General features: G+C 34.4%; 1 protein-coding gene across 1 annotated transcript in view; it reads right to left on the bottom strand.

The window, feature by feature from the left end:
• Nucleotides 1-14,238, bottom strand: part of CCSER2 (coiled-coil serine rich protein 2) — a 186,970-nt gene that overhangs the window by 23,244 nt on the left and 149,488 nt on the right. The window contains exon 9 of the mRNA XM_028098692.2: nt 7,619-7,708. Coding sequence (XP_027954493.1) covers nt 7,619-7,708 — 90 coding nt within the window. The remainder of the gene's footprint in view (nt 1-7,618; nt 7,709-14,238) is intronic.

Below are 14,238 nucleotides of genomic sequence, written 5' to 3' on the forward strand. Positions count from 1 at the left end.
TAGCAACTGAGCCACTCAGGCGCCCCACTTACATAACATTCTTGAAATGACTGAATTATAGGTGTGGAAAACCAGATTAGTGGTTGCCATTAGGAATGGTAGAGGAAGAAGGGAATTATTGTGACTATTAAAAGGCAGCACACAGGGGCGCCTGGGTGGCTCAGTTGGTGAAGCTCTCCCTCCGGCTCAGGTCAGGGTCCCAGGGTCCTGGGATCGAGTCCCACATTGGGCTCCTTGCTCAGCAGGTAGCCTGCTTCTCCCTCTTCCCCTCCTCCTGCTCATGCTTGCTCTCTCTCTCTCTGACAAATAAATAAATAAAATCTTAAAAAAAAAAAAAAAGGCAGCACACAAGGCAGTACTTTGTAGTGGTGCAATAATTCTGCATCTTAAATACGGTGTTGTTGCCGTAATCTACATAGTAATAAAACGGCATAGAACTACATATATACTACTGTCAATTTCCTGGTTTTGAAACTGTACTATACTTATATAAAATGTAATCATTGTGGGATATTGGGTGAACCATACAAAGGATCTTTCTGTACTATTTTTATAACTTTTTATGAATCTTAAGTATTTAAAATAAAAATAAAAAATAGAGGAATAAAACCATAATGCACATTAGAATAATACAGAGGAAGATTATTTAAAATGCTGATTATATTGGTAAAGTCATATTTTCTTGGGGAGAGATGGAAAACATGTCTAAGGATATTCTCATCTCTATAAACTAAAGGTAATTTCCCTGAGTATGAAAAGAAGAAAGATTATTTACTCCTTTCAACAGTAAACAACTGAAATAGCTGTAAAATACATGACCAAACCCCAAGACCAGGCCAGTTCAGAAATACTACACATCTGAACAACACTAAGCAGCAGCACTAAGAGCAGGTATTGCCTCCCCATGATTCCCTATCCATTGGGAGTGTTTCTAAAATAAAACAGAACTTGTGGAGAAGAACTTAACTTAGAAACTTAGAAGACTTAGGATTTTTAAGATATAAGGAAAGGGTGGGAGACCTGATCTTCAGCAAAAAGAAAGCAGAAGCAACACAAATTCCCAGATCCATGGATCTGTTCCATCAGTGAGTGCTGAACATGCTACACTCCTGAACTGAAGTGTACCATTAAGTGATGGCAGTTTTAAGATGGATCTGAGAGCCAGAAGGTCTAGTCCCCAAGTCTGGAACACACGCCCACCTTCCTCTGGTCTAGAAACAGAGCCTCACCCTCCTATCATCTCCGATTTACCCTTTGCTGTCTGCTCATGAGGATCATAAACTAAGAATCAGGCAATGTCTTTTTAGTATCCAAACCCTTAGCACACTGGGATTGAAATATAGAATAAACTAGTCAAGATTCACTGAATGAATGAATGAATGAACCTATGGTTTAAAAGCTGAAGGAATGTACCTTTTGGGGGGAGGATGGTCATTAATTCCTGCTACTTAGTTCAGGTTTAAAGCCTAATCCAATGATGACCACACAGCTGAATTATGGATAGTCTGAAATGAAATGCTGTATAAATGTAAAATACCCCCAAATGTCAAAGACTTAGTACAAACAAAAGCCAAAACTCAGAATGTAAAATATCTCAATATCTTCTTTATATTGATTCCATTTTTGAATAGTACTACTGGGTTAATAAAATATTTTATTAAAATTAATTCTGTGTGCTTCTTTTTTTTATTATTATGTTATGTTAGTCACCATACAGTACTTCATTAGTTTTTGATGTAGTGTTCCATGATTCATTATTTGCATATAACACCCAGTGCTCATTGCAATACGTGTTTCTTTTTAATTTGGATACTAGGGCATTTAATTACATATGCAGCTCACATATTTCTACTGGAGCACTAATCTAGAGGGCAGAGAGTGCATAAGTCTTTCTTAGTTGATGCCATGAACTCATGAAGTTCTCTAAGCTCTAGCCAAGAAAGTACCTTTTGCTCATCTGAGCCTACTTTAAAGCTTCTGGTGACTTTCAAGATGAAATGGCAGATATGAGATGCTTTCTGCTAGAGAAACCACGGTGGTTTTTCTAAAACACTTTGTTTTACAAACAAAGAGAAGTAGGTATGCATATGAATATATTCCACCCAAGGGGAAAAATAAAATCTAGTTGTAGAAAAACATACCTGGGATATCTGACATATAGTTTAACAATATGCATAATATTCTAATTATACTTTAAATTGGTGGGACATAAAAAAAAATAAAGGAAGAAGAAAACATGAAAAACAGAAGTGTCTGAACTCAGGGTTTTAGAGGTAACTTCATTTCTCTCAAGATAAAGCCTACCAAGTCTTCACATAAAACACTGTGTGAGCTCTGTGTGGGATAAGACAAGGAACTGTGAGCCAATTCCTCCAGAACACTTGTAGCTCTTCCCTTAAACAGCTGCTTTTTCTAAACGCAAAGGTGAGAATAGATGAGAGTTTTCACCTGAAGTTAGAGTGTGAGGGATTTTTATCTTAACACCGAAGAGATAAAATTCTTCCTGATTCATGATTAGTTTGCCTATTTCTCCCTTTTCTGGGAGAGTTTAGGAAGCTTCCTGGAATGGTCTTACTTGCTCCCAAAGGGTCTGTGGCATTTGGCACTACAACACTGAGGTTTCCTAGTAGATGACGCTCTATCTTTAAAGATTTCTGCCTTCCATACACTCAAGTCCCCTCCACACTCTGAATCTACATCTCCACCTAACTTCTCCTGAAAGACTGATTTGATCAAGTTGCTTCTTGAAAGATAACAGGATTATCCATTTCTTAGTGATTGCTATCATTAAATTTCTAAGAGTAAAATCTATGTCCTGCCTATACCCTTGGTGTACAAGTCAGTAAATTAAACTCTGTATTACACAAATGAAATGGATCCCAGTAGTAGAAAACTTTGGTGCTATCCTCTGTTTTCTAACTACAGTGTAGATAAACTTTGCTTCTTCAATGGATACTTTAAACAAAGTTCTAAAAATGCTTTCTATAGCTCTGGCATTTGGTATTAGAGGGCACCGATTTAGATACCCTTAAAATTTATGACCAGGTAAGTCACTAAATTGCGAAAATAGTCATTTAATTTGTTCTTAGCCTTGAAAAACAATTCTATTTTTCAGTTAGTGGTTTCAGAGGCATCCACAAAAGTAACAGTACAATGGTTTAAAAATCAGTGTAAAGATACACATAATAGGATTCTTGTTGTATTGTCATAAATACATGCGGCTAGCATGATGTCTCAGTCACACAGATGGCTCCTGTCAGCATTTAGCTCATTGAAACATGGGCCATATTCAATAAAAATGACTAGACATCAATAACTTAAAAATAATTACATGCCCACATTATAATTATTTGTTTAAACACCAAAGTATATGTATATTTCACTTAAAAAATACTTCTAGTGGCATATGCTATATATAAACAATAGTGAATATAAATAAAGACCTCCACAAAGAAATAAAATCTTTAATTCCCTCTGAAATATACATGAATAGTAATGTAACACCTCTCCAATTGGGATAAAATGAAAAACAAAGTATAAAATCAGGACATTAATCTCACGTAAAAATTAATAATGCTGCCCACTCCCAAATCAGGAAGACGTACAGAATAAAAGAAAAAGGACTTAGGAGAGAGTCCTCTTAAGACAAATCTTTAGGTTGTGATGTTCCTTTCATTTAATATTTTATCTTATCACCCAGGCAAGCAAAAAAAGGGAGGGAGCAGAGTTCTTTAATAGTACATAATAGCATGCTGCTAGGAAGTAGGCAAACTCCTTCTCCTTTGGAAATTATGAACAGTTGACATGAATTCTGTTATATGTCTGTGATAAAGTTTTCTGATTTTATCTTTTCTATTTTATAAATAGTTATGATAGGAACATACATGACTATGATATTTTGAACTATATGCACAATCCAGTAAATCTCAGACATGAGAACCTAATTGTAAGCACAAAGAATTGCTGATAATGCTGACCATATTCTAATTGTTGAATTTATATGTTACATACATATCTATTAAATACACCATAAAATTGATTAAATCTTTGATTCACTACTAGAAACTAATTCTAAGAGAACATTTTAAAATGCATATAAAATCATCTTTTCTTACCTCTTTGCCATATAATAAAGTGAGTTCTTAGAATATGAGAGAAAACTAGTAACAGATCTAATTGTGTATATTCTGAATTTCAACTGGTAGGCAACTTTCCCACTGATACTGATACAACAACATTTATTTCTACACTCAATTTTAATAGAATACAGGTGGGCCATTATGTGACAGGCCAGGTAGATCCTTTGGGTTCATCTTACAATCCCTTCTTTGAGATTCAAAGGGATAAATAAGAGAGTTGATGGTTTGAGTCTAGAAATGTTTTCTTTTTTGATATTTTGGCTTCTCTAGTTCATTTAAGATATTTAAACAAAGGCTCTGTAAAATGTATATATTGTGAAAATTTAGAATTTACTTAATGTACAAATCTTCAAACACTGATGTTAAATGCTTTGAAACAATACTGGAAATACATTAAAAATATTTACTTCAGTCCAAGATAATGCTATTTATAAGAACACGCTTGTACACAAATCAATAATGTCATACTATCTTTAAAAATAAACTTTTATAAGTTTATACATTTTAACATGAACCTTCTCACATAATCACCATCTTTTTTCACATAATCACCATCTTCCTACGATTCCTAGCTTACTTAAACTGTTTCTGCGTGAATGATTAGATATCTTCCACATTGTTGTTGTTCTTTTCCATGTTACCCATTTCACCACTTTATTGGTATTCTGTCCTTCAGATGAGAATATTTCACCAGAAGCAGACTTATCCACTCTCCTCTGAAAGTAGCATCTTCTCCTATAGCTCATTCTTATCTCTCTTCCCTCTTTCTTTCCCTCCCTAAATTTGAAATCCATCTCCTTTATTTTCCTTCATTTCTTCCAAAAATGTCCATTTTTTTTCATGCTTCTTTCCATATCCTAAGTGGCTGCCAACAAGTATTACGGACGGTATCTCTCTCTTGTCCACCATCCTTCTCTGCTTTCTACTACAACCAGATTTCTTCCTCGGATGCCAGGTAATGTTCCGAGGACATGCTTACATATGTCTCACAAACCTCTGAAGTAATTCTACTTCAGATCCTCAACTACGAGTGTCAAGAAGGGCATTTAAATTTTCCAAGATATTCAGGGAATGGTAAAGAACAAGGACTCAGACTATAACTTTTAATCTTCCCAAAGTCTTATTAGCCAGATCAAAAAATGTTACCTACACTCAACCTGGGGATTTTGAAACATAACACATTTTGATTCCCCAAATTGCTACCTAACAAACTCACTGTGGCCAAAGAAGAATCCCACTCCACCTCCCCATCATCAACATTTTGTTTAAAGATGTTGGGTTCCTGCTAAAAAACGAACATGTAAAGTCAAGTATAACTTTTTGGAAGAGAAAAGAAAATCTTTATTATAGTAAATGGTTTCTAAAATAATTTTATTTCAAATGAATGCTAAGTCCAAAAAACATAAAAATCAGAGAATAAACTCAATATTTAATGTTAATAGCTAATAATCATCACTTAACTAAGTAAATAAATATATGTAACGACCTCTTTAACTACATCCAACTCAGTAAAACTACTTTTCCAGTAATTCCTGGGTAAAATTTTAAATTCTATTTTCATGTGGACTTTACACCAACTTCAACTATTTCCCTAAACATACAACTGTGTTGCAACCAAAATCATACACTTACTATTGCCCAAATGCATCTTCCTACTTCATCACCTTTACTTGTACTGTTCCTTTTGTAAAGGATATTTCTCCCATTTCAAACTGCCAAACCTCTCTCGATCCTGCAAGGCTCCTCAGTGTGCCTTTGGGGAAAGGAACCTTGAACTAGCGGTCGGCGGCCTGAAGTTAGAGTACTATCTCAGCCACTTGTTAATTATGGAAACTTTAATATGCCATTTGATCTCCCTGCTTTTTATTAACTTAGATAACTGTAAAACAAAAGTGCTAAGCCAGGTGATTCCTATAGTAGTAGATGACAAGGAAGCCTAAGGTCTGGGTTTGTTAGCAGTGCTAGGCTGGAAAACTGACCTTCATTTTACCCAAAATTATAGTAAAACTAACTGAGGAATGTGTTGGGGTTGTTTTGTACCATTTACTTTTGTCTGATTAACAGCCAGTTTTCAGAACAGAAAGATCGAGGAACCCAGAGATGGTATATAAAAACTCCCATGAGGATGGGAAAATGGAACTTCTCACATTTAAAGAAATCACCAGTCTACTTAGTAAGTGTCTGAAATCACAAACATCTGGAGAAACAGGGAAAGCCTAAACCCTCATCTAGAAGCAAGAGGCATAGTCTTATTTTGCAATTTCCTTCAAATAGATAAGTTTCCACATCCTTTAAAGAAATATATCATCTCTGTCTACTGGCATCTTTTACTTTCTAGAATTCAACCACAACCTTCACCTTTTTAACCAAGCTCCTTGATTCTTCCAACTAGACTTTCTCAATCCTTTGAACCTAACAGAACTCACTACACTTTAATTGTATCACATCACCAGTTCCTTTAATAAACACCTGCTAATGGAGGAAGGAATCCTTATTGGTCTGTGTATTTTCTTTCCCAATTCTTACTTCTACTTCAAGAACCTAATAACTGAGATGGGAGAAGCTCACAAACTTTTGTTGAATAAATTAATTATTAGCATTATACCTTATGTAGAGCACACAAAAAATAATTACTTATTAGATGAAAATGAAAAGAAGTATTTTACAAACTTTAAAGCCCGTAGCTAAGTTTTAAATATTGGATTGTTGATATTAACCATTATAGGTCCCTGTTCATTTGTTACTAGGATTCCACTGCTAAAATAAGGCAAAAGAAGAGTCAAAGGTGGCTTATTAGGCATTCTCTTAACAAAAAATGTCTATTAGTTGGCACCCAACAACAGGATTATGATGACTGGATGGCCATGTGATGATTCTCTGGCTCAGGCACATCCTGAACTTAGTTTCAGACCTCAGTGTATGTTAGCCTAAATATGTTTTGAAAAACAAGAAAGCATGGTTAGAAGAAACCATTCCCTAACCATGCCTAAAACATAACCTTTACTATCTATATCTTAATGCATTTATACTTAACAGCCTCAACATTTGAGTAATTATAATAGAATATATTTGAAAAATTTCAACAACAACAAAAGAATAAGCTACATCACATATTTCCAAAGAGTCATGCTGCTAAAGAGGGAAGACTGCTTTTTTGGATTTCTATTTCTTTTAGGGCATGGGGAGATACTACTCTCATAAATACATGCAATGAGAGGAGACTAAACACTCAAATAAAATGGGCTATATAGTGTGCAGAATGGAAAAGCTACTAAATGCACATTCATTTATATAAGACACACAAGAGAAGCTTTAGAAAGTACATGAACACCTAAGAGACAAGAAAAATCAACTTACCTAAAAAAAAAAAAAATTACAGCCATGGCAGATTCAAAATTATTAGATTAGAGTAAAAAGAGTGGAACAAACATCAAAAGAGTAAATGACATGAGAAGAGGTTAAGGGCACATGTTACTTACAGGAATTCTTCTCCAGGGTGTTTGAGTATATTTATCAGCATATGTGCATTTTTCCTCTTTAGATTTTTGGTGACAGTTACACCGAGTTGCCTGAATAAAACCACAAAGTTTTACACTGGTATAATTCTATAAACACACATATACATACAAAAATAATTAGAGGCTTTCTTATGGGGTAAAAGACCACCATCACAAAAAAAGGGCAAACATCATTTAGTGACACTTCAATAGAAGTAGTCTCCCATCTTATTTAGAGACTGGATTCTAGAGTCAGTCAGTAAACCTAAAATTTTGAATAGTAAAAATTAACCTTGGGAATTTCTTACATTGTCCATAAACACACTATGATCTTATGTACATAAGTATATACAATACTATTGTATATAAATGTAGAATATATATACAACATACAGATTATAAAGCATACAATTGCAAAATATAATGTATTTATCTAAACTACAATGGTACTACAGTCACTACACCAGTTTCTTAAATTCATTTTTGATGGCACTCTATGGATATTAAATACCACAGTCCACAGATAAGGTTGTCTATTCATGTGTGTAGTGCTTTTAAGCCTCCTTAATGATGTGTTGACCTTATTGAACTAAAGAATTTGAAGGACCATTGCCTTTTGACAAGACATATCTGACCATTTCAGTTCACAAATGAATTCTCTACATATGATTCCACTTAAAGCATACTCATTTAGTCATTTATACAACACAAAACAATGTACCTATCGTGGAAACTCTGGTCCCTCAAATAAATAATGATCAAATTTAAAAAAAGAATGAAAAGATTGATGAGAATTTCTCCTTAGTGTGAAGTTGGAATATACCATATTATTTATTAAACAACCTCACCAGAGGTAAACATACTTTCTTGTAGGAAAACCCACATAACAAATTCTTAACTACTGCATCAAATTAAAATTAGGTGTTTTATTTTTAAAAATTTACCAAAATTCAGCATTTTTCTTAATTTTAATCAGATCATTCTATTTTCCATATATAAAATAAGATCTAATTAAAAACAAAAATCTCTGTAGTATAGACATTTTTCCATTCCTTATAGTACAGGTGAAATATTCCCCATTCCTAAGAAATGGGATAGTGACTGAAAAAAATTCACTATATAAGTAGGCAAATTAAGAGTCTCATGGGGGCACCCGAGTGGCTCAGTTGGTTTAGCGTCCGACTCTTGGTTTCGGCTCAGGTCATTATCTCAGAATCCTGAGATGGAGCCCCGCGTCTGGGGTGGTGCAGAATCTGCTTGAGATTCTCTCTCTCCCTCTCCCTCCACCCCTCCCCCTGCTCACACACTCTCTCTCAAAAATAAAATTAAAAAAAAATCTTTAAAAAAAAGTCATAGAATTCACTATAATAGGATGTAACTTTTAATATATATGGAAGGTATATAAAAAAGATAGAATATTTATCTTAATGCAAGCACATTATGTATTCTATCCTGACTACTGAAATTCCAGAAGTAATTTCCTTTCCTTTTTGTAATCTATCTGCTAACATATGAAGAACACTACTTGGCAAATGTTTGAATTTTTCATAATTTGAAAAACCTAGTTTTTAGTGACACTTCAATAGATGTAAAACGACTACCCAAATCATTCCCTGTCCACATGCTTTTCTTTTTGCTAATAGATTGTTTGGATGATCACATTCTATGTAGTCCCTATTCAGGGAAGCGTATCCTACCTTTTGACCCAGTGATACATTTTGATTAGTCTGAACCAATCAGATTAATCCCATGCTTAGGAAGGGACAAAGAATCTAAACCTAGACAATAAAACATGTGAAAAGTCTGGGTAATTTCTGAGAAAGTGCTCTTGATTTTAAAAATAGGCATGCTAGAGGGGTGCCTGGGTGGTTCAGTCAGTTAAGCATCCAACTCCTGGTTTTGGCTCAGGTCATGATCTTAGAGTCATGGAATTGAGCCCTGCATCAGCTCTGTGCTCGGCATGGAGTCTGCTTGAGATTCTCTTCCTCTCCCTAACTTTCTCTTTCTCTCTCTCTGAAATAAATAAGTATCTTTAAAAAAAATAGGCATGCTAGAGAAAACAGGTCCTTTTCCTACATTTGGGGACTAATACAGAAGTATGTGACACATAGAACCAAAGAAGACATCTTGTAACCATCACAGGACATACAAAAAGATTCCAGAAAAGCCAACCTAGAACTTCATGATTACCCAAATGACCATTTAAGTAACCATGAGACCTATACAATTTTGCTATTTGAGTTTACAAATGGTCTAATTTTTAAGTCACTTTTAGTTAGGGACTTTTACTTGGAACTTACAACATCTTAAGATATGCATTGATTTACTAAGCTGGGTGATCTGGGGTAAGTCATCAAATAAGAGTTAATATTTATTATGCACCCATGGTCCAGGTATAGCCTTAGGTAGTTTGCATACATAGTTTATTAGACTATCATAATCCTATATGGTATTATTTTTATTACCCCCACATACAGAAGAGGTTTAGGAGAAATTAAGTAACTTCCCTAGGACAACATGGTTATTAAGTTTCAGGGCAGGATTTGAACCCAGATATATGCAGCTTTTCATAGCTGGTCATAGTTTTTCAAATATATGACAGTGCTAACTGCTTAAGCGGAGTTCTACTTTCTATGGCTCTATAAAGAAAATTCTACACTATTAATTTCACTGATTATTCTGAGGGTTCAATGAGTAAATGTATCTAAATTAACTATTACTTAACTAGTATACTGAGGGGAAAATAAAAGGGCATTCTCAGCATCTTAAATAAGGTTTAAATGGCTGAGCTTCTATACGATCCAGTTAAATACTTGGAGCACTGCAATCTGCTTTTATATATGCACATTTCACATAAAATATGAATTCAACACTTTATATTGTCACTTTTCTGAAAGTCTGCATGCAAATCCAGGTTAGGGGTGAGTGCATATTTTAAAAAAAAAGATAAAATGCATAGAAAGCTAGAACGAAAAAGGGACTTTGAAATCACCTAGAAAATCCTTCACATTTTTTCCTTAAATGCCAGTGTAGTTAACATACAGTGACAGATTAGTTTGAGATGTATAACATAGTGATCCACCAATTCCATACATTACTGTGTTCATCAAGACAAGCACACTCCTAATCCCCTTCACGTATTTCACCCCCCCACCCACTTCCCCTTTAGTAACAATCTGTTAGTTCTCTATAGTTAAGAGTTTGTTTCTCACCCCCCCCACCATTATTTGGTTGCTTTGTTTCTTAAATTCCACACATGAGTGAAATCCTATGGCATTTGTCTTATTCTAACTGGCTTATTTCATTTAGCATTATACTCTGCCTCTATCCATGTTGTTGCAAATGGCAAGATTTCATTCTCTTTTTATGGCTGAATAATATTCCAATACATATACATATATATGAGCATGTGTGTAATGAAATACATATATATGTGTAATATATATATACATATATATTACACATATATGTATTACATACCATCCACACACACTCTCTCATATCTATCTATATATATATCTATATATATACACCATATCTTCTTTATCCATTCATCTATTGATGGACACTTGGGTTGCTTCTATAGTTTGGCTATTGTAAATAATGCTAAAATAAACACAGGGGTGCATATATCCCTTCAAATAGTGTTTTTGTATTCTTTGGGTAAATACTCAGTAGTGCGATTACTGGATCGTAGAGTAATTCTATTTGTAACTTTTTTAGGAACTTCCATATTGTCTTTCACAGTGGCTGCACCAGTTTGCATTCCCAAAAACAGTGTACAAGGGTTCCTTTTTCTCTACATCCTCACCAACACTTGTTGTTTCTTGAGTTACTTTAACCATTTTGACAGGTGGGAGGTGATATCTCACTGTGGTTTTGATTATCCCTGATGATAAATGATATCATTTCATGTGTCTGCTGGCCATCTGTAGGTCTTCTTTGGAGGAATGCCTGTTCATGTCTTCTGCACATTTTTAAACTGGATTATCTTTTTGGTATTGAATTGTTTAAGTTCTTTATATATTTTGGATACTGACCCTTTCTTGAATAGGTCATGAGCAAATATCTTCTCCCATTCAGTAGGTTGTCATTTAGTTTTGTTGGTTGTTTCCTTTGCTGTGCAGAAGCTTTTTATTTTGATTAAGTCCCAATAGTTTATTGTTGCTTTTGTTTCCCTTGCCTCAGAAGAATGTTGCTATGACCAATGTCAATGAAATTACTGCCTTTGCTTTCTTCTAGGATTTTTTTTTTGCAATCTTCTAGGATTTTTATGGTTTTAGATCTCATATTTAGGTCTTTAATCCATTTTTAAAAGATTTCATTTATTTATTTGAGAGACAGAGAGAGAAAAAAAATGAGTGGGGGGAGGACAAAGGGAGAGGGAGAAGCAGAGCCCCGACTGAGCAGGGAGCCTGAAGTGGGGCTCAACCCAGGATGCTGAGATCATGACCTGAGCTGAAGGCAGACACTTAACTGACTGAGCCACCCATGCACCCTGGTCTTTATTCCATTTTGAGTTTATTTTTGTGTATAGTGTAAGAAAATTGTCCAGTTTCCTTCTTTTGCATGTATTTGTTCAGTTCTCCCAACACGATTTGATGAAGAGACGATCTTTCCCACTGCATATTCTTGTTTCCTTTGTAGATTAACTGACCATATAATTGTGGTTTTATTTCTGGGCTTTCTATTCTGTTCCACTGACCTATGTGTCTACTTTTATTCCAGAGGCAACCTGTTTTGATTACTACAGCTTTGTAATATAACCTGACATCTAAAATACCTCCAGTTTTGTTTTTCAAGATTGTTTTGGCTATTTGGGGTCTTTTGTGATTCCATACAAATTTTAGGATTCCTTCTTCTAGTTCTGTGAAAAATGCTGTTGGTATTTTGATAGCAACAGTATTAAATCTGTAGATTGCTTTGGGTAGTACAATTTAACAATATTTGTTCTTCCAATCCATGAGTATGGAATGTTTTTCAACTTCTTTCTGTCATATTCAATTTCTTTCATCAATATTTTATACTTTTCAGAGTACAGGTCTTTCACCTCTTTGGTTAAATTTATTCCTAGGTATTTTATTATTTTTGGTGCAATGGCAAATGGGATTGTTTTATTAATTTCTTTCTGCTGCTTTGTTATTAGTACGTAGAAATACAACAGATTTCTGTATGTTGACTCTGTATCCTACAAGTTTACTGAATTCATTTATTAATTCTAGTAAGTTTTTTGATGGAGACTTTGTGTTTTCTATATGCAGTATCATGTTAACTGCAAAAAGTGAACATTTTTCTTCTTCCTTACCAATATGGAGGACTTTTATTTCTTTTTGTTACCTAACTGCTGTGGCTAGGACTTCCAGTACTATGTTGAATAAAAGCGGTGAGAGTGGACATCCTTTCTTGTTCCTGCCCTTAGAGGAAAAGCTCTCAGTCTTTCCCCATTGAGTATGATGTTAGCCATGGGTTTTTCATATGTGACCCTTATTATGTTGAGATATGTTCTGTCTAACCTACTTCGTTGAGGATTTTTATCTTGAATGATGTTATAATTTATCAAATGCTTTTTCTGCCATCTCTTGAAATGATCATATCTTTTCTCTTATTGAGGTGATGTATCAACATTGACTGACTGGCAAATCTTTAACCATCCTTGCATCCCAGCAATAAATCCCACTTGATCATGGCAAATGATTGTTTTAATGTATTGCTGGATTCAGTTTGCTAATATTTTGTTGAGGAATTCTGCAAATTTGTTCATCAGAGATACTGCCCTAAAGTTCTTTTTGTGATGTCTTTACCTGATTTTGTTTGTTAGTTTTTTGATTACTGATTTAATTCCATTCCGAGTAACTGCTCTTTTCAAATTTTCTATTTCTTCCTGCTTCAGTTTTGCAAGGTGACATTTCTAGGAATTTATCCATTTCCTCTAGGTTGTCCAGTTTGTTGGCATATAATTTTTCAAAATATTCTCTTACAATCATTTGTATTTCTGTGCTGTTGGGTGTTATTTCTCCTCTTTCATTTCTGATTTTGAGTCCTCTTTTTTTTTTTTTTCTGAGTCTGGATTAGATGTTTATCAATTTTGCTGATCTTTTCAGAGAGCCAGCTCCTGATTCCATTGATCTGTTCTATTGTTTAAGTTTCTGTATCATTTATTTCTGCTCTAGTCTTTATTATTTCCTTCATTATGCTGGTTAGGGTTTTGTTTCTTCTTTTTCTAGCTCCTTTGGGTGTAAGGTTAGGTTGTTTATTTGAGATGTTTCTTGCTTAAGGTAGCAATTTTCATTTCTCTCCATATAATTTTTTATTTCTTCTTTGACTACTTGGTTGACTCACTCATTGTTTAATAGTATGTTAGTTGACCTCTAAGAATCTGTGCTCTTTCCAGATTTTTTTCTTGTGGTTTATTTCTAGTTTCATAGTGCTGTAGTCAGAAAAGATGTATGGTATGACTTTGATCCTTTTGAATTTGTTGAGACTTGTTTTGTGGTTTAATATGTGTTATATTCTGGAGGATGTACCATGTGCACTTGAAAAGAAAGCGTACTCTGCTGCTTTAGGATGAAACGTTCCGAGTATTTTTTTTATTATTATGTTCA

This window comes from Eumetopias jubatus, unplaced genomic scaffold (assembly GCF_037043125.1).
Source record: "Eumetopias jubatus isolate StellerSeaLion01/CBP00866 unplaced genomic scaffold, mEumJub1_p1.0 scaffold_17, whole genome shotgun sequence".
In the NCBI taxonomy this organism is placed as follows: Eukaryota; Metazoa; Chordata; class Mammalia; order Carnivora; family Otariidae; genus Eumetopias; species Eumetopias jubatus.